Genomic DNA, 24,320 nt, shown 5'->3' with positions numbered 1-24,320 from the left:
TTTATCTTTAGCCATTTTACAACCCTACTTACAGGTCCACGCTCGGGCGAAATACGATGGCAACTGCGCAATCGAAGTGGCAAAACTGGAACGGATCCCACAAAAATGAAAAAAGCCAGCCTTTTCTCCGTTACGTAATTTCTCCCATGAGAAACTCAATTTTTCGTTTTCCAAAACACGGTTTTTTTGTAACGAACACAAGCCGAGCTAATGATGACAAGTTTTTGTTTTTCTGATCTGTCTCGATTTTAAAATGAGTCAGAGTTCTAGCGTGATTTCGAAATTTACGAATTTTCAAAAGTAAAAATCCCGAAAGCCGCTCGCGGCTTATTAGCCGTCAAAATCCTGGAAATCTTATTTTTGAAAGAATATTTATTTTCAAAATTAAGGAATTTCTAGTTTTTTAAAGCCGCAAGCATAAAAATTTTATATTATTCGTAAGAAATTGCGGTTTTTATTTTTGTCTTTCTGTCTCGACGAAAAACGAGTTAATCCTTTTTGTTTTCGCTAACTTCGAAATTTCGGCGCTCAAGTGAAAAATTTCGAAAAAGCGGAATTCGAGATTTTGTTGCTCCCTCCACATATGCTGCTTGTCATGTAGGAATCTTCTGAAATCTGAAAATGTGGCATCCGCGATAATTAGGTCGTGGAGGAAGCCAGCTTACGGCTTCAGACTGCTTCTTGGAATGGATGCGCAACTCTCACGTTTCAGGAAACTAGAAAGCGGGAAACTGGAAACTCAAGATTTTCTTATCGATAATTGAGATGGAGCGGCGTTTTTTATCGGAAAAAGGGGCAATTAGTTAAATAAGGTTGAAAACATAAAAATAATAAGCTATATTTACATTTAATCAATATTTAAAAAAACTTCTTTGATAAAAAAGCCCCGCGCGGCTTCGAGAAAAAGACCGAAAAAGTCATAATACCGGAAACTTTATGACTTTAAAATTCCAGAGAAAAACATATTTTCTGCAATAATTTTTAGCCGCACGCGGCTTCTGACAAAAATATAACTTGGAAAGGCAGCATGCGGCTTTTTTATAAAAAATATTTGATATTCAAATGGTGAAATCTTAATTTAAATGAAAAGCCGCAAGCGGCTTTTATAATTCACTTGCGGCTTTTTTATTTTTCCATGTTTTTTCAATATATTTCATTAAAAATGCCCCAAGCAATAAAATTTAGGGCATCTAAAATGTTCCAATTTTTTCTTTTATTCCGATTTTAATCATTCTGGTGGTTCACTTTATCTTTTTTTCAGCATCAATTTAGAGCGCGAATGAAACCTCAATTAAAAATTTGAGTTCCGCGATAAGTCACCGATCTCGGAAGCGCGGAAGTGTCACGGGTCGCGGCTCGATCCACTCAGAAAAAGAAAGGTTCACCGCGCGGCCGTGCTCGTAATGATCGCCGCCGCGGCTCGATTTGAAAATTCCAGCGGAAATGTTCGCGCTTCTATCCGAATTCCAGCCTCCTCACACGTTCTATAACACTTCGCGTAATCAACCGAATTTGTCGAAATTAGTTTTAAAAGTCCCTGCTTTCTCAGCCTCACGTGAGTCGAGTTTACGCATCCAATTACAGTTCCAACGCGCAGATTGGAGTCATCCAAGTCAAATCGACGCAGGAATTTTTGCTCAAAATTTATTCAAAACATTCTTGTTTGACAAATTTAATAATTAAGTTCAAATATTAAAAATAAAATTGAGCATGGAAAAAGATTGACCGACCAAACTCGCCGATTGAATTCGAACTTGATGTCATTGGACGAGAAGATCACGTGAGTATTTGTTCTAAAATAGATTTGAAAATAAGAGCCGCTTGCGGCTTTCAAAACCTGGCTTCGGCAACTTGTGTAGAAAACCTGACTAAGGTTCTAAAGAGCTAAAATGAAAAGCCGCGTAGCGGCTTTTTAAAAACGAAGCCGCACAGCGGCTTCGCAATACAATCACTTTAATGTTCATTTAAATACTGGCGAAGCCGCTTTGCGGCTTCGTTTTCAAGAAAGCCGCTACGCGGCTTTTAATTTTTGCCTTTCAGAACCTGAGTCAGGTTTTCTACAGTCACGTTGCCGAGCTCAGTTCAAAACAATAGACGCAGAAAGCCGCTTGCGGTTTTTTATTAAAAAACTTATAATCTTATTCAAAATAGAAAATGCGAAAAGCCGAAGTCGGCTTTTTTTATCAAAAAATCAACAGAAAGAGCCCTTATTATAAAAATAAATTCTATTGAAAAGCCGCAAGCGGCTTTTTTATTACATTCGACTAAAAAGCCGCTTGCTGCTTTTTAACTTGAAAGCCGCGAACGGCTTTTTTTCGCTTTTTTGATCATTTTTTACTGCCAAATTCTAAGTCCAAATTGGACATTTAAATTTGCCGCAGCTGTTTTGTTTTTTTTTTTGAATTGTTATTTTTGCGATTTTCTGCAGTTTGATCGGATTCTGGGTAGTCATCCGGCTTTGGCCTATCTTGTCGAGGAATGTCTTCTCCAGCTGTTTACGGCTTTATCTGTTGCAAAATTGCTTTGTCCATGCTCCTCGGAACCACCGATCTCTAAGAAGCATGGAACCTGATCTATCTTTTTAGCAACACGATTTCGGCCAAGCAAGGGAGAACGAACACGTAATCGCTGAGCCAGGAAAATGTTATTTGATAAATTTGTTATTTTCAAGGGAAATAATGAATTTTACGCTAGATGGCGCTATTTAAGAAAGAGCGCCGAAAAGAATACTTCTTTTTGATTGGCTACGAGATTTTATTTTATTTGACTTTTTAAACCAATCAAAAAGGCGTATTTTGCCGTTCTTCAATAAATAGCGCCATATTTAAAAATCGCAATCTACGGTACATAATATACCTCTTTTGATTGGCTAAGATAATTTTTCACTTTATTTATTCTAACCAATTAGAAGCGAGTACTTCGGCGTCCTCCATAAAACAGCGTTATCTATAAAAATACCGCTTTTTTATTGGCTTAGACAAGATTTTGACTATTTTATGATTCAGCCAATCAGAGCGATTTATTTTAGCGCTCTTTTTGGACAGCGCCATCTAATGCATAAATCTATTCACCTAAAATAATCCTCAAAAATGCCTACGATTTGAAACAGAGCGGATCAAGTAACTCGTAAATAGTTTCAAAGGACGTGGAGCCAGATCATCCGGAAGAGTCGGCTGAGCCGGATAACGTCGCGAATGAAGAAGGCGAAAGGAATGTTCCAGACGCATTTCGATCGGAAATCCAGCGGTCGAGATCTTCTTCTCCTTCCTCAAATGCTTCTTCGAGCTCTTCTAGTTCTTCCAAATATTCCGAATCTTCTGATCGCGCTCAGGTAAGATTAAATTTGAAATTGTGAAAAAAGATCTTCAGCGAAAATCGATCGACGCCGCTTTTCCCGGAGAAGTAGTTTCTGACGAAGATGGTCACATGTTTGCACCTTCCTTCGGCGAAGAAGAAGCGGCTTCTGATGCGGAACCGAGCGACAAAGTGTCGCACGATGTCGCGTTCAAACCACGTCTCCTCGTTGGTAAGTTACCTCAGCTTTTTCCGCTACGGGAATTCCAACCGCCGATCAAGCAATCGCGGTTCTTTCGAAGAAGAACACCCGCGTCCGCGCTTTTTCCGCGTTCAAAAATTACATCGATTCGAACTTTTGAACAAAAAATTTTAAGAAAAAGAAGAAAATCAAGAAGAACCAAGAAATCAGGAAAGACAATTTTCCCCGAAACCAGAAAAGTAAGAATTTTTTCAAAAGAAATTCAAAACCCGCCAAAACTCAGATTTTGAATTTTTCCGTGATTTTGATTGGCCAATAGGTTTTTTCAAAATTATGAAAAAATATGGAAATTTTCGTTTTCAGACAAAACAGCCGCGAGCGGCTATCATTGCAAAATATTTCGAGTCAAAAATTTTGACTGATGTTTACCATTTCTTATTGGCTGATTTTTCTTTAAAAAAACAATCAAATTGATTCAAAATGACATTTTTTCATCAAATAATTTAATTTCAAACGGACAATTTTTTTTTATCAAAGCCGCTCGCGGCTAATTCAACGGGCAAAATCCTGCGCCCAATTTTTCGAACACCTGAGTACGTGTCCAGCTTGATGACTCTCTAAAAAGTGGCTGGAGCGCATAATCGCTTGAGCTGCTCTGATCATGGATCCTTCCACTAATTCGATTCTGACTTACTGGCTTAGTTGAATTCAAGCTCTCTTTTTCTGAATTTCCGTTTTCCAAGCTTTCAAGGCTCCTTCCACGTGACCGTATTTAATTTTTAAATTCTAGTGCTGGAGAAAATGACGAGCCAATCAGCGAATTGACTACTATCACCAGGTAAGATAACGAAAAAAAGTTTTTTGAAAAATTTTTGTTAATTTTCGCGGAATTTCGAAAAAATGAATAAAAAGAGCTGTTCACGATTAGAACACTCTGAGCTTGTTCTTTGGTAGATTCCGGACGCTGCTCGGGCTGAATAAGGCGGAGGCGAAAAACAGAACCCATTTCCGCCACAAAATTGCTGCCAGCTTTCAATTTAAGCCGTGTTCAACGAAGCTCTTTTTAGAAGATAATTAGACCCTTCAAATTCTTTTCGAAAAATAATCCTTCCTTCTCAAAAAACATGGGGAGAAAAAAATTCGTGTGGAAAACCTGAGTCAGGGTCCAACAGTAAAATATTCACCGAATATTTTTATCTGTGGTAGCCCTGACTCAGGTTTCGTTCAAGGGTTGTTGGACCCAATAAAACAGGGTTTGGCAACCTGTGTAAAAACCTGAGTCAGGATCTGAAAGATTTCTGATGAAGAGGCGGCTTTTTACGGGCAAAACCAAGAAAAGTGAGTGATTTTATGGATCTGGGTTTTCATTGGCCGTTAGGTCAAATGCAGCAAGCTTATTGGTCTTCCAAAAATGCACTTCTTTTTTTTTGGTTTGTGCCCTTTTTACTAATAATTCTCTTTTCAGTCACTTTTAGACCCTGACTCAGGTTTCTACACAGGTTGCCGAGGAACCTGGCAATTAAATCTCTTCAGAGAAAAAGTTAAATTCAATCATCATTATTACCAATTAAGCGCCAAATAAGACGTTCTAAGAGCTTTTCGTGAAACCCCATTAAGTTCGTATTTATATAAAAGCTTGCTTAATTTATCCAATTTTCAGATTTGATTTCGAAAAAAATGATTATTCACCGCTTCGTATTTCGCCACAAACTTACATTTAGTGCTCCATTACTATTTTTAGCGCGGCAAAACAAAACCCACGTTTCCGCGTTTTTTTTCCGAAATTCACTTAAAATGACTCGTCTCGTAAAGAGTAGCCCCCACTCGTCTAAGACTTTTCCTCATCTCAAAAAGGAGGGTCTGGCATTTCGCGAAAAATGACGTAAATTTCGCGGACTTGTCTAACCCAGCCCAAGTTAAACCAAATTGCACCCTACAAGTCCTTGCGGTTTCCAAATTGCCGGAATCACTTTGATTTTGGCAGACGATAAAATAGTTTAAAAGAAACCTCATCATAAAAGAGCTCATCTCTATTGGCTCATGTAAACAAAAAAGCGCCATCTATCGACGGCAAAAATGATTTTTTTTTCGTATTTAGCTTGAAATTCTAGTTTTAAAAGCTTTTTTTCTGGGTTTGGCGACCTGAGTACAAAACCAGAGTCAGGGTTCTCAAACAGCTTTATTTACCTGTTTCAGGACCCTGACTCAGGTTTTCTTTACAGGTTGCCAAGCCGAGAAGAAAGGTTTAAAACTTGAATTTCAAACCAAAAATGGCAAGAATCATCTTTGTCGTCGATAGGTGGCGCTTTTTTGTTTTTATCAGCCAATGAAAAGTTGTTTCTTTTTATTAGGTATCATTTTAAAATATTTTCTATTCCTTTCATTTATCCTTTTTTGAGCGATTTATTGATTCTTCAAACGTCAATTTCCGCTCCAAAACGTTTAAATTCGTTTATTCCGGAAACGCGCGGTAGAAATAATGCTCCGATCAAGGTATTTTTTCCAAAAACGTGGCTCTGCACACGTTCGGTTCAGCTACTGCATCATCTGGCAAAGGATCTGCGCTCTTATTCAACAATTCGAAACAAGGATTAGTTAAGTTGCCCAAACAAAAACCACCAACGTGAGGCGCATAAATTCGAAATGTAAATCTCGAGAGCAGTTTTCTGAAATACCGTGAGCACCGGCAATTCAGCTCTTTCCGCTCTTTGGTTCAGCGATTCGAGGGCCTAAAGGTTTTTGGGACAGATGATTTCGGAGTATTTTGACGAATAATTTGTGAAAGAGATAAGAAAGAAAATATTCAAATTATATTTCTTTGGAGAAAACCTGACTAAGGTCTGAAAGAACTGTATGATCTTGGCTCGGCAACCTGTGTAGAAATCCTGAGTCAGGGTCCGGCAGATCGCCAATGAAAACCCGAAATGCGGTTTTGATAAAACAAAGCCGCAAAGCTTTTCATACTACGCGGCTTGAGATCTGTCGGACCCTGACTCAGGTTTTTAACACAGGTTGCCGAGTCAGATTTTTTGCTCCCCTTTGCCCTCATTCTATGACGGCATTCGATTTTTCAAACCCTTTGGCAACCCAAAATTTCAGAAAAAAGGGTTTCCCCTAAAAGGGGATGGTGACTTGAATTTACAAAAAATTTCGACAAATTTTGGGTTGGCGGCTACTCGGCTGCTGATTGACTGGTTTACCGAATCCAGGCTTCTGATTGGTTGAAAATTTCCATGCAAAATTTGTCGAATTTTTTGTCGGTTCCACACACCTCCCCCAAAAGTAGCTTCAGATGAAATTTTTATTAATTTTGCTCAGTCACCATAAATTCAACTCTCCTGAGTTTGTTATTTTTTTTTTCGGGCGACTGTCAAAAGTATAAAATTCGCTTTTGCCTAAGAGCGTCTTAAAATGATGTTTGCGGAACATCAGTTGATAAGATTTGCTTTTCCGGCTCTGGACCCCGTTCTGAAGTATAAATGCATATCGAAGGAGGCGAATCCGATTCACCCAGGTGAACGAAAAATGACACGTGACTGACACGTTCCGACACACAAATTTCGAGCGAACTGATTCATTAAACAATTCCCTCAAGAATTTCATCAAACAATCCGTTACAGATCCGTTACAGTCATTTTTTTAACTGTCTTTATTTTTTATCGACGATGGATGGCGCTTTTTCGCAGCATTTCGGCCAATCAGATGGCTGGAAGTCTAATTCTCCGGAATTTCTATTATTTTAACGCTGTTTTCTTTCAGCCGTTCATTTTCGCCAGTTCCGGCTTTTGGCGGCTCCCTCAAACGACGCAAGACGGAAATCTCAGACGCGGAAGAACCGGAAACGAGCAATGTCGAATATGCCCGAATTCGACAAGTGCCCGAAGAGTCTAGCCCCCGACCGTTTGAAAGCAGTTTCATTACGCAGAAACAGCCTTACGAGATTGATGTCAATCGAGCCCTTCCGGCGGAGGAGACCAGTTTTATTCAAGCAAAGTTATTGAATTGAACATATTGCGCAATTTTATGATCTAAAGGGTTAGGTTTAAATATGGGGGTGTATCTCGTAAAATATTTTTTCAAAATGAGATATTTTGACGTTTAATTTATTCATGAAAATATAATTTTAGATTGTGTTCATTTTCTGAATTGATTCGAGTTTCTCTAATGACACCCTTAATTTTTTGAAAAATTTATTTCATAAATATGCCTTTTTAGGAGAAGGCAGCTAGAATCATCAATTTTCGTCCAACAATTTTGACCAAAATTTTTAGATAGTTTTCGACCAATCAGATTCCCTTATTTGGCCAGTAGGCCAATCAGATTTTAGATAAAGATTGCCGCGGAAATTCGAGATATTAGTCGGCTTGAAAACTCTCGATTCTCGTCGCAATCTCTTTCAAGAATAAGAGTACATTAACACATAAAACTCGATAAATAAGGGTGTCATTGAATAAAAAATTAGCAAAAACGGATTTCAAAAAATGATCATTAAGGGGATCGATTCCCTTAGAAATGCCTTTTGAAAAGTTTTTTTTTTTTGTGAGCCAATATCTTACGAAATTTTTGCTAAACGCGCATTGCCTAAACAGCGAATTGCAAAAAAAGTAGAATCAATTTAGCGAAAAAAGGCCGCCTGGGCTGCGTTGCGCGCCGCGCGTTTGTCGTCAAATCCGCACTCGTGTTCACGTACGTCCTCTAAACCAACTCTTCTAAATCTTATCTTAATTAAATCATTGTATGGAGCATCAGCGCGGAGATGTTTTTTCTTTGATGTAATCAGACCAGCTTTTGTACCCACAAATTTGTTCAAAGCGAACTTTCTTTCGTATTCACTCGTATTTTTTCAAAACTTTCAAAAAAGAAGCATCTTCGACTTTACCGAGGGGTAACTCCTTAAGCCCAATTCTCGATACATCCTCGGCTGAGATCAGAAAATCTCCAGAAACAATCAAACCTTCGGTGAAGTTTTCAACTCCTCCAAAACTCAGCAGCTCTTCAAACAGTAGCTCAAGCGACAGTAGCTCTTCTGATGAAGAGAGAGATTCGCCTGCGATTGAAAATGCGAAAGGAATTGGACCGGTGGAGACGGATGTTATGGAAACTGAACCAAAAGGAAAGGGTTGACTTCAGAGAAAATATGGAAGAATTTTTTTCAATTTCATGATCATTTTTATTTACAGAATCAAAAAGGTTCTTAGAATCAGTTTTTGAGTGAAATATTCCAGCGGACATAAGTTGTCGACCAGTCGTTTTCTCCTTTGAGTCTGACCATTCCGTCTTGCTCCGGCGTCAACTTCTTCGCCGAGTTTCTGCTCTTCCCATTTTTCCAGTAAATATCGTCCGCGTCGGCTTGAAAGTCGACGCGTTTTCCTAAAAAATAAAAATCTCAAACTCAAAAATCGATACCGTTGAAAAAAATCCAAATTTTCCAGAAGCCGTCGCCGCCGTCTCTTTCTTTCCACGATTGATGTCGGATTGTCCAGCCAGCTTCCGACACTTCTAAATTTTTCCAGGAACAAAACTTTATTTTGGATGAAAATCGCGTCGAAACAAAAATCAAAAAACTTAAAAATGCGATTTAATCCGATTCCTTCAAATTGATATTTCGCACGCCGCCGTTGTTGATTGCTTTTAGAATGCTTCGGACATCAGTCTCTGAGTGTTCCCTTCGAACTTTTCTGCAGTCCAAACCAAAGTAATGCCCAATTCCAAATTTCCACAGATTTTCGAGTTTATCTTGAAGGCATGCTTTTTTTTTTTTCTCATAGTCAATTTCTCTGTTCAAATGTTTCACGACGATCTCCAGTGTCTCGACTCGATTTTTTTCAAATTCCAAACAATAAGGCGAAATCCCATTAATGAGCTGTTCAGTCAAACTGTAAAGAGCTGGATGTTTCATCAACGCCGATGCGCTCTCTGCTCGTTCGCTGATTTCAGGAACAAGGCATTGCTTGATCAAACTCTCTATTTTTGGAAACCCAACTTCAGCTGGCATTCGACGATTTTTGACGATGTTCATCATTGTCTCAAAAGAATTCTTGCCCGCGAAGGGGTGTCTTTCCCCGATTTTTCAAAGTATCGAATTTAAATTCAAGAAAAATCTTCAAAAATCGGTCCTGAAAGTGCAAAGCATTTGAAAAATGATTCCAAGGCCCCACATGTCTCTTCGAAAGCATAGTTTCTCACTGTCAGGATTTTGAATTGCTTCTGGTGGCAAATATTCCGATGTTCCAGCAACTCCTGTTGTCTGCGTTCCCTCTGCTGCCCGAGAAATATTGAAGTCGCCTAGCTTCGCCTTAAGAAATGAATCAACTTCGCGGTTCAATTGATCTTACAAACCGTTTTTCCCGACAAAAGAACATTTTCAGGCTTGACATCTCGGTGAATGATATTTTTATCATGAATGTGATCTTAAAAAGAATATGTTCTGATATTTTTCCATTATTAACCAACCTAAAGCACAAACAAGTTGTGCGGAAACGGTCAGTCCAAATTTTTCATTTTCTGTAAATTCGTTTGGTTCTGATTGATCCTCTTCTTCGATTTCTTCTTCTGAGTAACAAACAGTATAAATATTTTTGAATAGTGGATTTGAATACCTCCATTGAGCTTTTTCTTGCAATAGTCCGCCAAATTTCCGTCCTCCATATATTCAAAAATCAACGCGTGATACGGAAAATTATCAGAACTCGTGAATTCAAAATCGTCGTAGAGTTTTATCACATTTGGGTGGTCTTCAATAGGGTTCAATTTAAAAGTCTGATATTTAATTTTCAATTTGTTAAAGAAGGTGTCTATGAACCCGTTCCAAGTTGTTTAAGAAGATCAACTTCGAGTTTTGCTTCTTCGCGCTCTTTTTCTCCGTAAAGAAAAATTCCCTTTAGCATTTTTTTAACTGGCCTTTGTTGCAGCGTTTTTTTCTCGTCGTCCAAATAAGACTCCTCTGAATCATAAAATAAAAGGTATTCTCTAAAAAAAGTCTCCTACTTTCTTGCAAGTCCCCAACAAGCAGATAAATTTTCCCATCTCTAGGCGGCTTTATCTCTTCTATCACTTTGTAGCGATCATTTATGACCGTCCCGATCATCGCCATTCTCGATTCCTAGTCTCAAGAAGAACTCACTTGTAAAAATGGTGCGAGGGGGTGTCGTTTTTCTATTTGCATCTCTGAGCAAATATGCGCAAAATCCCGACAAGCCGTAAAGAAAATTTTTAACATTTCAGATTATAATCGATGAAAAATTAATTTGAAATCTAACCTCAAAGCAGTTTTTACTGTATAAAAAGTCAACTCTGAACAGTAAACATTTCCGTGCGCCACCCGGGCCCTATTGTCACTTCCTCCAACACTCCCCTGTTCGCGTCTGAACCGTCTTCATTTGTCGAAAAACCAGTGTCGGAAATGCTTCAACAAGAACCTTCTTCCCGGCGAGGATCTCGAGGCCGGGAAATTGACTCTCAGGAAGGGGAAATAAAATTGCGAAATTTCATTCTATTTTCACCCCCGAATTATTCTGAGAATAAAATTAAGGGAGTCACAGTCTTAAAACCAAATCATCGTTTTTTTCTCGAGTAAACGTTGTGATACCCTTATTTTTTATTTACAAAAATTGAATCATATAATGGGTTTCTTCTGGTTTTATTTGAGTTAACGAAGAGATACCTTTAATTTTAAAAAATGCTATAAAAAATAAGATTTATTAAGGACCCCCTCGTCAGCTCTTTCCTTCGAAAAATGGAAATTTTTAAAAACACCATATTTTTGGTTTTAAATGCGTCCTTAGGTTAAACTTGCTACAAAAACGTGATAAGAGGAAGTTTTGACCAGGAAAAATCAATATTTCTGCCAAAATTGGGGCAAATTTGTCAATTTTTGGCGAAAAGTCCAATTTTCAAACGCAATTTTGAGGGTGTTAGAGTCGAGATAGACCCCCAAAAAATAAGGCCTCAAAATCGTTTTTTGACCTGTAGAATCCATTTCCGGGGTCAAAATTTTAAAATTCCAAAATTTGATTTTTCGAAAAAAGCTGACGGGGGGTCCTTAAAGCCTTAAAAATTTATCGAAAAAATAAAAAAAGGGTCTTTTTTTGAAATTTCTTTCAAAAAAAGAGGAAAACAGATACCATGAAGTTTAACTCTTAGTGGAGAAAGCCCCTGGCCCTCTTTCCCGTACCCCGCGCAAATTACTTTCGGGGAAGTCTAGAAAATTTCTTTAACGCATGCACGGCGGCTAAGAGCAGTCTCGAGATTCTGAAGAACAGAATCTGGAAAGCCTGACCCAATCAGAGAGCCGACAAGGTTTTTTGCGATGACTAGCTGCTCTTGCCGCGAAATTGCGCGCGCTCCACATTGAGCGACTCTCAGGGCCAGGGTCGCTCAGATTCTCCTATCTCCACTTAGAGCTCAACTCCATGGTAATTTCGATAGTTTTTTTTATCTCCCAAAAAGCCATCTTACGAACCGATTCGAAAAGAGTCCGAGGGAACTCGAAATTTCCTCGTTTCTGGCTCCCCCTCTTCTCGCCGAAGCTCCCGTGGTCGGGAAATTGACCCAGAGGAATGGAAAACACTATTTTTAAAAACGTCCTAAAATGACGGTTTCTTGGATCTTTAATGATTTCCTTTGGAGTCATCAGTCCCGGCGGCGCGCTGGAACGTCCGGCCGGGAGCGGAACTGCCGCTCGATGCTGGATCGTCAGAGGAGGCTTCGCTCAAGAATGAAGCGCTCGAAAAGGTAGCGAAAAAACGTATCAGCCCGGAACTGCGAATTGCTCCCGGCTCAGTTTTACGTGTTGATCCGGATCGAGTTATGGACGTGACTGCTGATTCGCTGCCGATTGTTCAGGAGAGTGTTTTCGAGATGATTTGTTTTGGAACAATTTTCAAAACGTTGAAAAACGTTTAAAATAGAAGCCGTTTATTTTCACTTTCTTTATCCAGATCTCTAATTGAGCAGTTCTTCGCAATTACAGATTTGCCGATTTGAATTGATCAACAAATCATTAAGGGCCCGCCCTTTCAAAACAGCAATCAAAAAACCTGCCATTCAGAGCTTCTTTTGAACATTCAATTTTCTCGCAAGTATTTCTATTTCGAGAATTTTGGAATTGAACTCGCGAGATGGCGCTGTTTCGAAAATATCGCCACCTTCTCATTTCTACCAATTTCTGATTGGCCAAAATCAAAGATCTAGAATCGACTTGAAGCGATACTTTTCAAGCAAGAAAATTTTGAGCAAAAAGCAATTGACTTCTGATTGGCTCAGAATCCGCAGACAGCAATTTGATTCGATGAAAGTTTTTTGAAAATATTTCGTTCAAAAATTGTCCATTGCTGGGTCTTTCCAAAAAATTGACAGGTGGCGCTGTTCTTTAAACTGCGCCGTCTTTCCTTAAAATCTGATTTCTTATTGGCTACGATCGGAAATCGTGGTTAAATCGCTGAAATTGCTCTATTTATGATCAAAAGAAAATTTAAAAAAAGATCGTATTTTTCATTGAAAGACTTTTTATAAAAAATATATTTTGAAAACAGAAAAAAAGCCACGTGAAACGGAAAAACAGTCCGGGCGAGCAGTATCTTCCGAGGAGGAAAGAGACGCGCCCTTGTCGCCATCTGGTAGGAGAGACGTTTTTCCAACTTATTTAGAGTTCTAAAACGTAAAATAGAATCGCGCTGTGTCTTTTAAGTAACAATATGGATTTCCTATTGTTTAATGTCATCTAAAAAGCGGCATCAAAAAGAAAGCTGCAAATTGCTTTTTTTCGAAATTGCTGTTTCGAAATTAGGAGTTAAGAAAAGTCATTTTTGAACTCGTTTTTTCATCATCTTCAAGAACGAAAACTGCGGAATATTTCGCGAAGCAGCTCTCGTGGAACTCTCGGAAGTCAGAACTCGATCGATTTGGACGGAGCAGAAAAACGGTACTTTCTTTGAGAAGAGCAGCATCTTAAATTCAAAATTTTTTGATCCAAGATTGTCAAAAAAGCTTCGGAAAAAAGGGCCAAAGATCACCTGATCCTTTGAATTTAGTGCGGAATGAACCAATCAGACTGAGAAATCGATGTTGGCCAAGCTGACTTTTTTCAGGAAAATATCGAACTTAGCAAAGCTGAGCCAAATTTGCAAAATTTCTTAGCTGAGCTGAGCTCAATTTTGCTGAAAAAAATCAACTTAGCCGAGCTCGGTTCTGGCCTTAGTTAGCTTAGCCCAGCAAAAATAGATTTCTAGGCTGAGTCGGGATAATGATTCAGCTGAGCCTTGCTTCTTTTTGTCTAAAACTTGCTTAGCCAAGCTTAGCCCGGCTAAATTTTGAGCTAAGCCTGCTGATTTTTGTCAATTCTAAATCTGAAATCTTGGGTTCTTTTTTTGATGTTTTGATCGACAATTTTGGACCTATCGATATCAATTTTCGATTAACAATTTTGTTGATAGTCTTAAAAAGAGTGTTCCTGGTAAAAAAAGAAAAGCTTCTTGTAAAATTGTTTTGAGCAAAGTATTTTGCTTCAAAGTGAAACTTTTTGTTCTACAATTTTGAATACTTGTGAAAAACAGCGAAAGTTTTGTTTTTCGCGCCTGTTAACGATTCTTAAGATCGCGGAAAAGCTCGTTGGACAACGTTAATCAGGAACGAAGAGACTCTGATGGCACTAGAAACTTCCTCGTTGCTGGAAAACCGCCGGTGAAAGAAGTGAAGCCAGGTAAGAAAACTGAAGTTGTCAATTTGTCAATTTTTCTGTACTTTTTTTCGAGAAGAAGAACTTTAGTCGAACGTGAGGACAGGTGCATGTCGGGGATAAGCCTGGAGTAATCCACTCGCATATTCGACAGGCTACATAAACCCACCGGATACAATAATGTCAATATCCACAAAATATTTTTTTTCTCTAAAAGGGAAACTCCCTGACTATTCACGTTTCTTCTGATAATTGATGAACGATGAGCAAAAATGTTTTGTCAAAAAACTGTTCTTTATTAAGGACCCCCCCTTTTTTGTCCGATTTTTCAAACAGCATTTTCTATCCGTATACCCTTAAGGGCCCCGAAAATTAAGGTATGTAAATGTAGCCCTAGAAGAATTCTAGAGTTAAAATAAATTAGTCTTGGGATACCCTTAAGCTATCACCTTCAAATTGTCCAAAACAGTGATAATATGCAGACACCCTTAAATTTAAAAAAAATCGTTTTATAAGTCATTTTCCTGAAATCAACCAACCCGCTGATTTTAAGCTAGGGGTCAAAGAATACAGTAAGGATCTTGTTGCCGAAAAAACCCTCTCTAAAAATTCGCCCCGGAGATCCTGTTTATACACAACTGGCCCGATAAAGCGCCAACTAATGTAAGCACTTTTTATACAGTACCTTCGAAAACCCCCGGGAAAGCAGTATTTATCGCTAGTGAAAACAGGGGAAGTTACGGTAAAGTGATAAAATAAATATATAAAAAGAGTATCGCCACGTGTAGAACATACCAAGATCTTGGTGTTACTGGTCAAAGATAGCGACCGAGGGAGCGAGGTATCGTCAGCCGAAAATTGTAGCCTAAACACTGATTTTTATCGGACTCAGAATGCTCCTAGGTGGAGGCGAATCGGTACAGCAAAAATATTCATGGAACATTGGGAGATGAAATTCGACAAATTTTGCGTGAAAATTTTGAGCCAATCAGAAGCCCAGATTCGGCTAACCGGCCAATCAGCAGCCAAGTAGCCCCCCACGCAGAATTTGTCGAATTTTTTGTCGGTTCCTGGCACCACCCCCGGAAACCTGTGTAGAAAACCTGAGTCAGGCTCTCAAAGAGACGCTTTTAAGTTGAGCTCTTGCAAAGCCTGACTCAGGTTTTCTTCATAGGTTGCCGAGCCTAGTTCAAAATTCTTTAGAAAAAATAATTAAGGGAGGAACCTTAATTTCCTTCTTTATTCTTATCAGCATTTTTTTCAATATCAGTTGATAAAATACGCTGTCTACGTAAACGAAGATCGATAAGGATCTGTAATCCTGTAATTGGTCAATAAATCTCGTGGTTCAATAAAGCGTGTGCTTCTAAATTCCGACTCTTGACTTTTTCGTCCGTGGACCGGCTCAAAATCCGTCTCGCGCTTGTCTCGATTTCGGATTATAGAACCTTTAAAATTAAAGAAATCGGCGGCTATTTTTGGCTTTCTCAAAATTCGACTTCATCCTATTTCGATATTCAGTAGCTGGGCTCGACAACCTGTGTAGAAAACCTGACTCAGGCTTCGAAAAAACCTGCGTGGTTTTTTTCAGCCACTGACTCAGGCTTTCTATACAGGTTTTCGAGCCCAGATGCAGTAGCTCATCGAGAAACACGGATTCAAAGACCTATTTCTATTTTTAAGGACCCCCATCATTTTTCGTAATTTTTGATGGGGGTCCTTAATCAAAAAATATTCGTGAGTCAGAATTCGTGATTCAAATGAAAATCACTAAAATTGCCCTTGCATAATTTTCTCCTTGCTGGCTGAAATATCAAACTATCTCTTCTTCCGGTTGTTACTCCCTTAACGAACAGGTTTTGTGCGACGCGGCTCCGCGAAACTGACACTTTTTGAGTCTCCTTTTCCGGCTCAATTTTGGCGGGAAAGTCAGAAAGTGGCGATTTGTTTTAAAAACTACAGGAAAGCTTAAGGGAGGAGCTCCATCGAATCCTGAAAACGGGAACAGCTTTAGTGGTTCCCTGGAGCTGATGTGATCCATTAGTGAGTAGATTAGATGGTCGCCCGAAGAATGCGGCAATCCCCTCACGGTTCCAAGTTCCGGCGGGAGACCGCAACTTCGGAATTGCAATTGTAACACAATTTTTTCAGAAAAATATTTTTCACTATGACAAAAATTGAAATAAATAACTAAAACTCACATTTTTATACGAAGAAAAATGAACCAATCAGATGGCATAATCAAGCGGTTTTACCAGAAAAGCGCCATCATGCGGGTGAGCTTCTGACCAATCAAAATAAGCTTTTGAAAAAAAAAATAACTTAAAATTTTTTTGACCAATCAGAGAGCAACAGATGGCGCTGTTTATTGAATAGCGCCACCAGCCGCTTATTTTTCATCCAATCAAAAAAATGAACACAAAAAAGTCGTTTTTGTAAAAAGAAAACGAAATTGATGGGCAAAAAACTATTCCAACGAGCAAAAGATGATCTTCTCCGAAAAATCCCCCGTCGCAATCATTTGTTATCTTTTCCCCTTCTTTGGCGGCTCGTCATGAACTTGAGCCCTTAAAATTACGGAGAAATCACTGAATTTCCACGCTCGTTATTTTGGATCATGCGCGGGGATCTAGACTCGCGCAGGCCCCTTATTATCCGATTTTCCGATTCTTGCTTAGGCAAGAAAAAAAATCATCGAGTTCGCAGGTCAAATCTTATTTTTCTCAAAAAACGAATATTTTGACATTGAATTGTGTCGCTGAGGGGGAAATAAGCTCACCGGCGGAAATAATTTCAATTCAGGTGGCTAAAAAATACGTCCGGGGCAACTTGCTAGTGTTTAGAGCTTTCTGGAACTTCCGGCAGACATGGGCGTTTCTAGCACTAGAAAAAAAAACTGAGTCAAATTTTAGAAAGTAGGACGCTTCTTTTTTTGGTTTTGAATCAATTATTTTTTCCATTGATTTTTTCCAACCCTTTTTCAAAAAAGCGAAAATCTTAATCGTATAAGAAAGCAATTCTGATGAATAGTTTCTCCACGGGGCTGGGGAAGCGAGATAAGACCGCGAGTTTTTGATTGATCTCGCAAGAGATGACATCGGCTCTAGCAGAACTACTTCTACAAGGCAAAATCTCGACAGTTCTGTCTGTGCATTTCCGCTGCACAGCCACAGCATGTCGAGATCAATTATCGAGTGAAGAAAATGTTACGCGGCGCTTTTTTTAGATTTTCATTTCTTTTCCTTTTGAAAATAGGAGAAAAATACAATTAAAAAACAAAGAACATAGTCCTGACTCGGAAACCTGTGAAAAAAACCTGACTCAGAGTCCTAAAACCGTTCAAATAAAAAGACGCGGAGCGGTTTTTCCAAAAAAATGTGGAAAAATTTTTAATCAATCAGATCACTGCTTTCGGCGGATAAGCCAATCAGATTCAAGGAAAAATTATCGCAAAAATTTGGGAGGTTTCTGCAACCGACAAAAAAAATTCGACAAATTTAGCGTGAAAATTTCCAACCAATCAGAAGTGTGTTGCTGGCTAACCGGCCAATCAGCAGCGGAGTAGCCGCCAGCGCAAAATTACTCGAAATTTATTTGTCGGTTCAAGACGCCACCGCAAAAATTTTCGTATTTTTGGGATCCTGAGTCAGGTTTTCTACACAAATATTGGCGAAAATTTCTTCCCATTTTTCGTCATAATTAGAAATAACAAAGCCCGTATTTAGCGCCATAAGTGCTGTGGAATTTTAGAAGCATGATACAACTTACAGAGCTAACCAATGGAACTCGCCATTACAACCCAACGTCTTTGATAAGCGCTTATCTGAGGCTGGTCTAATTATGGCTCGATAATTTTGCAAATGCAAATTTTCAAATTTTTAAGGTGAACATTTCGTACTTATTCGTTAAAAAAACATTTTTCTTTTCCAAGTCGAGTTCTAATTTTGGCGCTTTTTTCGGCTCAATTTAGGAAGATATTTATTTCGCCAAAAACAGTTCATAAAGAAGCTTATCTCGGCCCAGCTTCGCGGAAAAGCAGCTCATTTGTTTGAACCAAACGTATTCAAAGCTTGACGCTATCACTGAACTATCCAATCTGGCACTCTATTTTTTCAAACAAACTTTTACTTGACAAATTATGCAAATTGCGAACACGGTTCAACCTCTTTTTTTGCGGACTGGAAAGGGTCAAATAAACATTTTGATAAACCAAGTATCTTCATTTTTTGAAGTTCCGTAAATCGAAAAATTACTAGAAAGAATAATTTTTATCAGAATTCGAGATATTGGCCCTGATATTCGGGATAGCGGCGGGAATTGACTATTTTGGCCGATAATTTTGACAAAAAAATGAGACTTTTTCGAGCGACGATATGGTTTTTCAGAAACAGGTGAAAATCCTTAAAAATTAAGAATCAGGGATTCGGCGGCAATAGAGATCTTGTTCGAGAAGTGTTTACGAAAAGTGATGATACTCACAATTTGCCCTGACTGTTTGTGAACTGGAAGGGTCCAATTTTTTTTGCGAATAAAATGAGAATTTTTTCTTAAATTTTTTTTTATTTTTGAGTTTCTTAGAATCCGGCATTTGCAATTGAGTCGACAAATTTCCCGAAGTTGGTTTCATAAAAGTCTTTCTTCTTCTTTGGGCCGAAGTGTTTTGCGATGAATTTCTTAATTTTCTCGAGTGCCTCTTGTAGCTTCATTTCTTCATATTCTGGGGTGCCTGGTTCTGGTTTTGTTCTGCTCTCAATCCAAGGACCGTCTGAATGGTCTTGCGGTTCCGCCTCGATGAGGGCGCAGATGAAAGCCATGAACTCGATAAATTCATTGAAGGACATTTTTTCGTCGAGGCCCTCGACCAACACGGTCATGAGCGCATTAGAAATGTATTTGGAGGAAAACATGTCGTCCTTTTCTAAAGCTTGTTGTTGAAGAAAATTTAAGCACTTTGATAATTTACCTTGACCCATCATTTTCAAGAGCTCTTCTTTGGAAAGCATTTCGTCATCACCAGCGTGTTCGTTGAAGATCTCAATCATCGTCTTCGTCAAATCAACTATTTTTGCCATATTTGCGTTTCACTGAAGTGAATAAACTTTAGCGGAAACGCTCGATTTTATATGAAAAATGTTTCCAGTATTATTCACTATATCGCTCTTCAGTGGGGTGTTTCCATCAGCTTATACCATTTTTTAATCGATAAAGATGAACGCAAAAAAAATTCAGCAGGTACCGAATCTGACCGTTTCAGCGAGGCATTTATTTTTAAATGTGGTTCCAATGGGGCCACTTCTTGTGCTCGGAATCTAATTGCACGAATTTTTTTGGTCAGAATTTTATGAAGAATCTATTATATAAACCTTTCCGGTCATTGGGGTTATCCTAGGTAGTACCCTTAATTTTAAAAAGCAACAAAAAATCAATCCTTTTTTAATGAAATTGCTCCGTCTGGCAGTAAATTCGTTTCTCACTAGAATGGGGCTAGTTTGCTTTAAAAATGAGATTGAGTTGACCCGAAAATGAGCAGCAAAAAACACACGAATTAAAAAAAGCGAGGCGAAATTCAATTTTGCGACGTGCTGAGCTGGCACTAAACACACGTTCGAAGCTGTTATTTTCGCGGATTTTGCCACCGACAAGATCGCTGCAGAAAAAAATCGTGATTCGCGGGAAACTTGTTTTTTGGTGTTTTTTTGAAAATCGAACATGACTTCGAAAGGTTAAGATTGATTTCAGAAGCCATTATCGTCTCTTTTCGACAAGGCTCTTCTGAAAAGAGGCGTGTATTTATCCCCTGCCTCGATAAAAGCGTTTTTATCTCTGGCCCTGGTTGCGTTTAGAAGCGCTTTTCTCGGCTGCTATCTTATGTTCACTTAGTTGTGGCGATTACTCTATCAGGTTCATTTTTGATATTTTCAATCAACAAAAAGTACATCACGCCACCTCCGCCGCGAATGCCTTTTCTAAAAGGAAGCAGCCGCAAGTTTACCAAGCGGATAGCGCGAAGGTTTATTGAACTCCTAATCGCCTCTTTGTTACGATTTTATAACATAATCGTCTTTTTTTCGACAAGTTTCCAAAAAAACAAAAGTTATGAAGAAATTCGAATTGGGTTAAATCTTACATTCTGGGCTAAGAAACTTGTAAACAGGGTCAAACACAGGGTTTTTCCCCTAGGCTCAGCAACCTGTGCAGGAAACCTGAGTCAGGGTCCGGAAAGAGCTTTGATGAAAGCCGCTTAGAAAATAGCCCCAAAGCGGCTCTAAAAGAGTAAAAATAGAACAAGATTGAAATTTTGGCGAAGCCGCTTTATTCGTAGAAAAGCCGCTACGCGGCTTTCATGAAAGCTCTATCAGGACCCTGACTCAGGTTTTCTACACAGGTTGCCGAGGTAATGTAAAAGAGAAAAATATGTGGAAAAAGAGCTTTATTCTAAAGAATTTAAGGGTATCCATTCCTTATGCAAAAGATCAAGTTTTAAGTTCTTATAGGTTCAGTTCTTGTCTGTCTATTTAATTTTTGGATCTTGTATCTTTTAACAGCGAAAAGCGTATTACCCTTCGGTTTATTTTAGTGTCTGATTTTTGGCATTATTCAGCGGCTGTAACAAGTTTTGACATGGGCTTCGTTACGTTCGATCCATCGAAATTAAGAGATAATTTATACAAGGCCGAGAGGCGCGTTTATTTTTCCAAAAGTTGAAAAAGCAAGTAACGTTCCTAAATTTCTACTTTCAGAGGAAGCCGTCGTCCAGCTCCAGCCGGAGATCGAGCGCAAACAAATCGTAAGAAATCACAATTTCAAACGTAGCAGCTTCGTGTTCACGGAGCACGTGATTTTCGCGGAAAGAGTTATTTCGCGCAACGGAACGGTTCTCAGATGCCAACAAAATTGAATCAACAAAAATTGTATTCGTGAACTTTCTTGCCCAAAAAAATTATCTAAGATTTACTTTACTAAACAAGCACCTTTGTTCGGCTAGTTGTCAAGATTTCCTGAGTCAGGGTCCAAATAAGTTTGAATAAAAAGCCGCGTAGCGGCTTTTGAAAAAAGAAGCCGCGAAGCGGCTTTGGCACTTTCCGAGGCCGCTTTGCGGCTTTTTGTTTTGACTTTTTTGGACCCTGAGTCAGGATTTCTTCACAGGTATCCAGTAGAACGGCTTAAACCAACAAAAGGAAGTGCTTTTTTCGAAGACTAATAAACTTGCAGTATTCGGCCTACCGGCCAATCAAAATCAAGATTCGTAAAATCACTCCCTTTTCTTGGTTTTGCCTAGTTAAACGGGTTTCGGACCCAAATTTTGACATCCGAGTTTTATTAACTTTAATCTTGTGATACCCTTAATATGCAAATTTTAAAATTTTTTGATCAAAAATAACATTCTTGATAATGAAACCTCTAAGAAACAATAAGAGACATTTTTTGATAATGAAGGAGCCGCTACTATTTGAACTTATTTCATTAATAAGTTGATTTTGGTAATTGACTCCCACGGATACATCAATAAATATTTGTTGCAACAACGTGTAAGCCACTAACAATCATTCGTCCCGAGATTATTGAATGATTCAAGTCACTCATTTTCGATCCATAATTAACTCGTAAGCCAACAAAGTTTTCAAGCTCCGAAAAGCAAATTAACAAATGGGGTTTTCTTAGTTTTTCACATTCGATAATCAATGATTATTCTAGGGATACCCTTAATTAATACAACCGAGCTTTTTCTACATTCATTTTTGCGGGGGAAAAGGCACGAGTCGACGAAAAAATGCGACAATTTTGACCAAAATTTTAAGCTAATTTTGGACCAATCAGATGTCCGCATTCGGCTGGTCGACCAATCAGATGGCTGAAAAATTGAAAGAATCTGATTGGCCGACAAGCCGAGCGCAGACATCTGATTGGTCCAAAATTTGACTAAAATTTTGGTCAAAATTGTCGCATTTTAACCTAGAAAAGCCCCAAAAATCAACTAAAATCGCCGATTCCCCAAAAATCTCGCACTGCAGCTGTCCAAATCACTGTCACTCCACCACCTCAGTCCCAAAAACTCCTCCCTCTCGACCACGTGACCGGCGCCTTCTGCATGATCCGACAGATCAAAATTTCTACACTGAAAACCAACTCTCATCAAACTTAACTTCAAATCTGAAATTGATGCGACACTTGATCATTTCTAAATTCAAAAATCATTTTTCTCGAATGAACTTCGTTCTTGAAAAAAGCACTTGTTTTAATTTTTGTAATTGTTTCTCACAAGAGCTCTTTTTTCGTCTTTTTTTTTCGCTAGAAAAAGCTCTTAATTGGGTTGCCCCGAATCCCTCTTTTTTAATGATGTACCAAGAATATAAAAATAGATTTTGTTTTAGCTTCAATTATTTTGCTTACGTGAGGCCAAACAGGACTCGGAAAAGCATTAAACTAGCGACAAATCAGCCCAAAATAGATTTCCCATTCTTGTGAACACATAATTAGAACGCTTCTCTAAAACTGTAGAACAGTTTTTCAGCGATTTTGAGCTAACAAAGGAAAAAAATCGCCTCAAATGGAGCAAAATATTGCAAAAAATTTCCTCAAACAAATATTTGGCAAGAAAAAATAAGGGTATCACTATGTCTTGGCTCGAAAACCTGTGTAGAAAACCTGAGTCAGGGTCCTCGAAGCATAGCCGCTAAGCTTTTTCGGGACCCTGACTCAGGTTTTCAAGACAGCTTGCCGAGCCAAAACAAAGTGATACCCTTATTTTTTTCACCTCTTAACTTTTGTTTCAGGAAAATATTTAGCTTCTCTCTAAATAAAATAAGGGTGTCACTCTCTTATCTTAATGAAGACATTTTTTTTACTCGTTTACTCGTTTTTTTTTACTGACAGTAATACAGTATTATTTTCATGAATCCATCCACGACAAAATGTTTCATTGGTCCACTTTTTTCACGATGGATTTTCACCTTTTCAAATCATTACAATTTTAGTTTCAATAAGCCCCGAAAACCAAATTAGTCCAAAAAACGAGCACTTGTTCACAATTCTCGCTAGTAAATGCGTTTCGTCGCAACGTTTCGAGCCAAATCGTAATTCGAATTTCAGGCTCATCGGGGATCATCCTCCGAGCGTCCCGTGAACAACAGGTAATGCGCCGAGTTCTTGTGCTATCGTTAACCCAACTCAATCTTGCAGCAGTGGATGCTCACGTTCCCCCGACGCAGCTTTGCAGATCAACCCGAGATCAGTTCCGGCGACATACGATCAAAAAACCAATGTAAGAAACAAACAATTATCTTTCCTCAAAATTCTCGCTTTATTCAATATTTATTTTGATACCGCGGGAATATAAATTTTGAATTTGGCGCCGAAAGAAAGCCTTTTGGTTGGATGACAAAAAAAAATTATCAATCCAATCAAAAGGCACAATTTCAGCTTCAAAAAATCGCCGAAAAAAGATGTCTGATTGGGAGATTCATGAAAATTCTATCGCCCAATAAGAAAGCTTCATTTCTGGCGCCATGTTTAAAAATTCAAAATTTCCGAAAAATCAGCCATTTTGATTGGACAATTAATAAGATTAACATCAACAAATCAGAAAGTCTTATTTTTGCTTTCTTTTCAAAAAGGGCAATTTTTTGGCCCATCGGTGCAGATGGGTTAAAAAAGAAGAGTTTAACTTTTCATTGAGCGGAAAAGTCAGTGGGGTTCTTATTCTCGATAATCAACAGTAACGTGTTAAGTTCGCCAAATCTGGCGCTGGCCGTAATCTACCGCGAGACGCAAATACGAAAACGTCAACTCATCCGTATGAGACGGGCCGCAAGCCGCTGACCTGGGACGATCTTTACCCAGAAGATAAGCAACCGGCCAGTCACTTCTTGCCTGAAGAAGCTACTGTGCCTGTCCGACAGAATAACCCGCTGGAAAATGATCTGTCACGTGACTTGGAAGCGACGCCTAAGTTGGCGGCATTTGAGACTAATGTGGCCAAAGAGGCCCCGATTTATAAGGAAAGGGTTGGAGATACTATTTCGTCATTTAGAGAAGAAATTTCATCCAGGAGCAAACAAATGAGCTCAAAATTGAAAAATAACTTTCGATTTTCTAAGAAAAAATATGCTTTCAAGAAATTTCATTTGAACAAAACCATAAATTGTCCTC

The 24,320-nt window shown here is 38.7% G+C and overlaps 4 protein-coding genes across 4 annotated transcripts; 2 read left to right on the top strand and 2 right to left on the bottom strand.

Moving 5' to 3' along the window:
• The first annotated feature begins 1,716 nt into the window (after nt 1-1,716).
• LOC145698499 (uncharacterized) lies at nt 1,717-7,502 on the top strand. The gene is made up of 7 exons (XM_081775701.1): nt 1,717-1,780; nt 2,586-2,637; nt 3,135-3,331; nt 3,370-3,526; nt 3,672-3,735; nt 4,287-4,334; nt 7,256-7,502. Exons 4-7 carry the CDS (start codon nt 3,427-3,429, stop codon nt 7,500-7,502), a joined length of 459 nt encoding a protein of 152 aa, XP_081631827.1. The 5' UTR covers nt 1,717-1,780; nt 2,586-2,637; nt 3,135-3,331; nt 3,370-3,426.
• A 2,097-nt stretch (nt 7,503-9,599) lies between these two features.
• LOC145698498 (serine/threonine-protein kinase Nek5-like) lies at nt 9,600-10,589 on the bottom strand. Its single transcript, XM_081775700.1, has 6 exons — nt 10,484-10,589; nt 10,299-10,439; nt 10,096-10,230; nt 9,950-10,048; nt 9,836-9,906; nt 9,600-9,791 (listed from the first exon to the last, which is right to left on the bottom strand). The coding sequence occupies exons 1-6, from the start codon at nt 10,587-10,589 to the stop codon at nt 9,600-9,602; spliced, it is 744 nt and encodes a 247-aa protein (XP_081631826.1).
• Nucleotides 10,590-12,086: 1,497 nt separating this feature from the next.
• On the top strand, nt 12,087-24,252 carry LOC145698497 (uncharacterized). The gene is made up of 10 exons (XM_081775698.1): nt 12,087-12,092; nt 12,125-12,229; nt 13,038-13,113; nt 13,331-13,418; nt 14,089-14,195; nt 20,912-20,958; nt 23,262-23,302; nt 23,352-23,433; nt 23,900-24,175; nt 24,220-24,252. Exons 1-10 carry the CDS (start codon nt 12,087-12,089, stop codon nt 24,250-24,252), a joined length of 861 nt encoding a protein of 286 aa, XP_081631824.1.
• Nucleotides 18,746-19,244, bottom strand: LOC145700803 (uncharacterized). Its single transcript, XM_081778125.1, has 2 exons — nt 19,135-19,244; nt 18,746-19,089 (listed from the first exon to the last, which is right to left on the bottom strand). The coding sequence occupies exons 1-2, from the start codon at nt 19,241-19,243 to the stop codon at nt 18,746-18,748; spliced, it is 453 nt and encodes a 150-aa protein (XP_081634251.1). The 5' UTR covers nt 19,244.
• Nucleotides 24,253-24,320: the final 68 nt, after the last annotated feature.

This window comes from Oikopleura dioica, chromosome 2 (assembly GCF_907165135.1).
Source record: "Oikopleura dioica chromosome 2, OKI2018_I68_1.0, whole genome shotgun sequence".
Taxonomy (NCBI): domain Eukaryota; kingdom Metazoa; phylum Chordata; class Appendicularia; order Copelata; family Oikopleuridae; genus Oikopleura; species Oikopleura dioica.
This window is presented reverse-complemented; position numbering and strand designations above follow the sequence as displayed.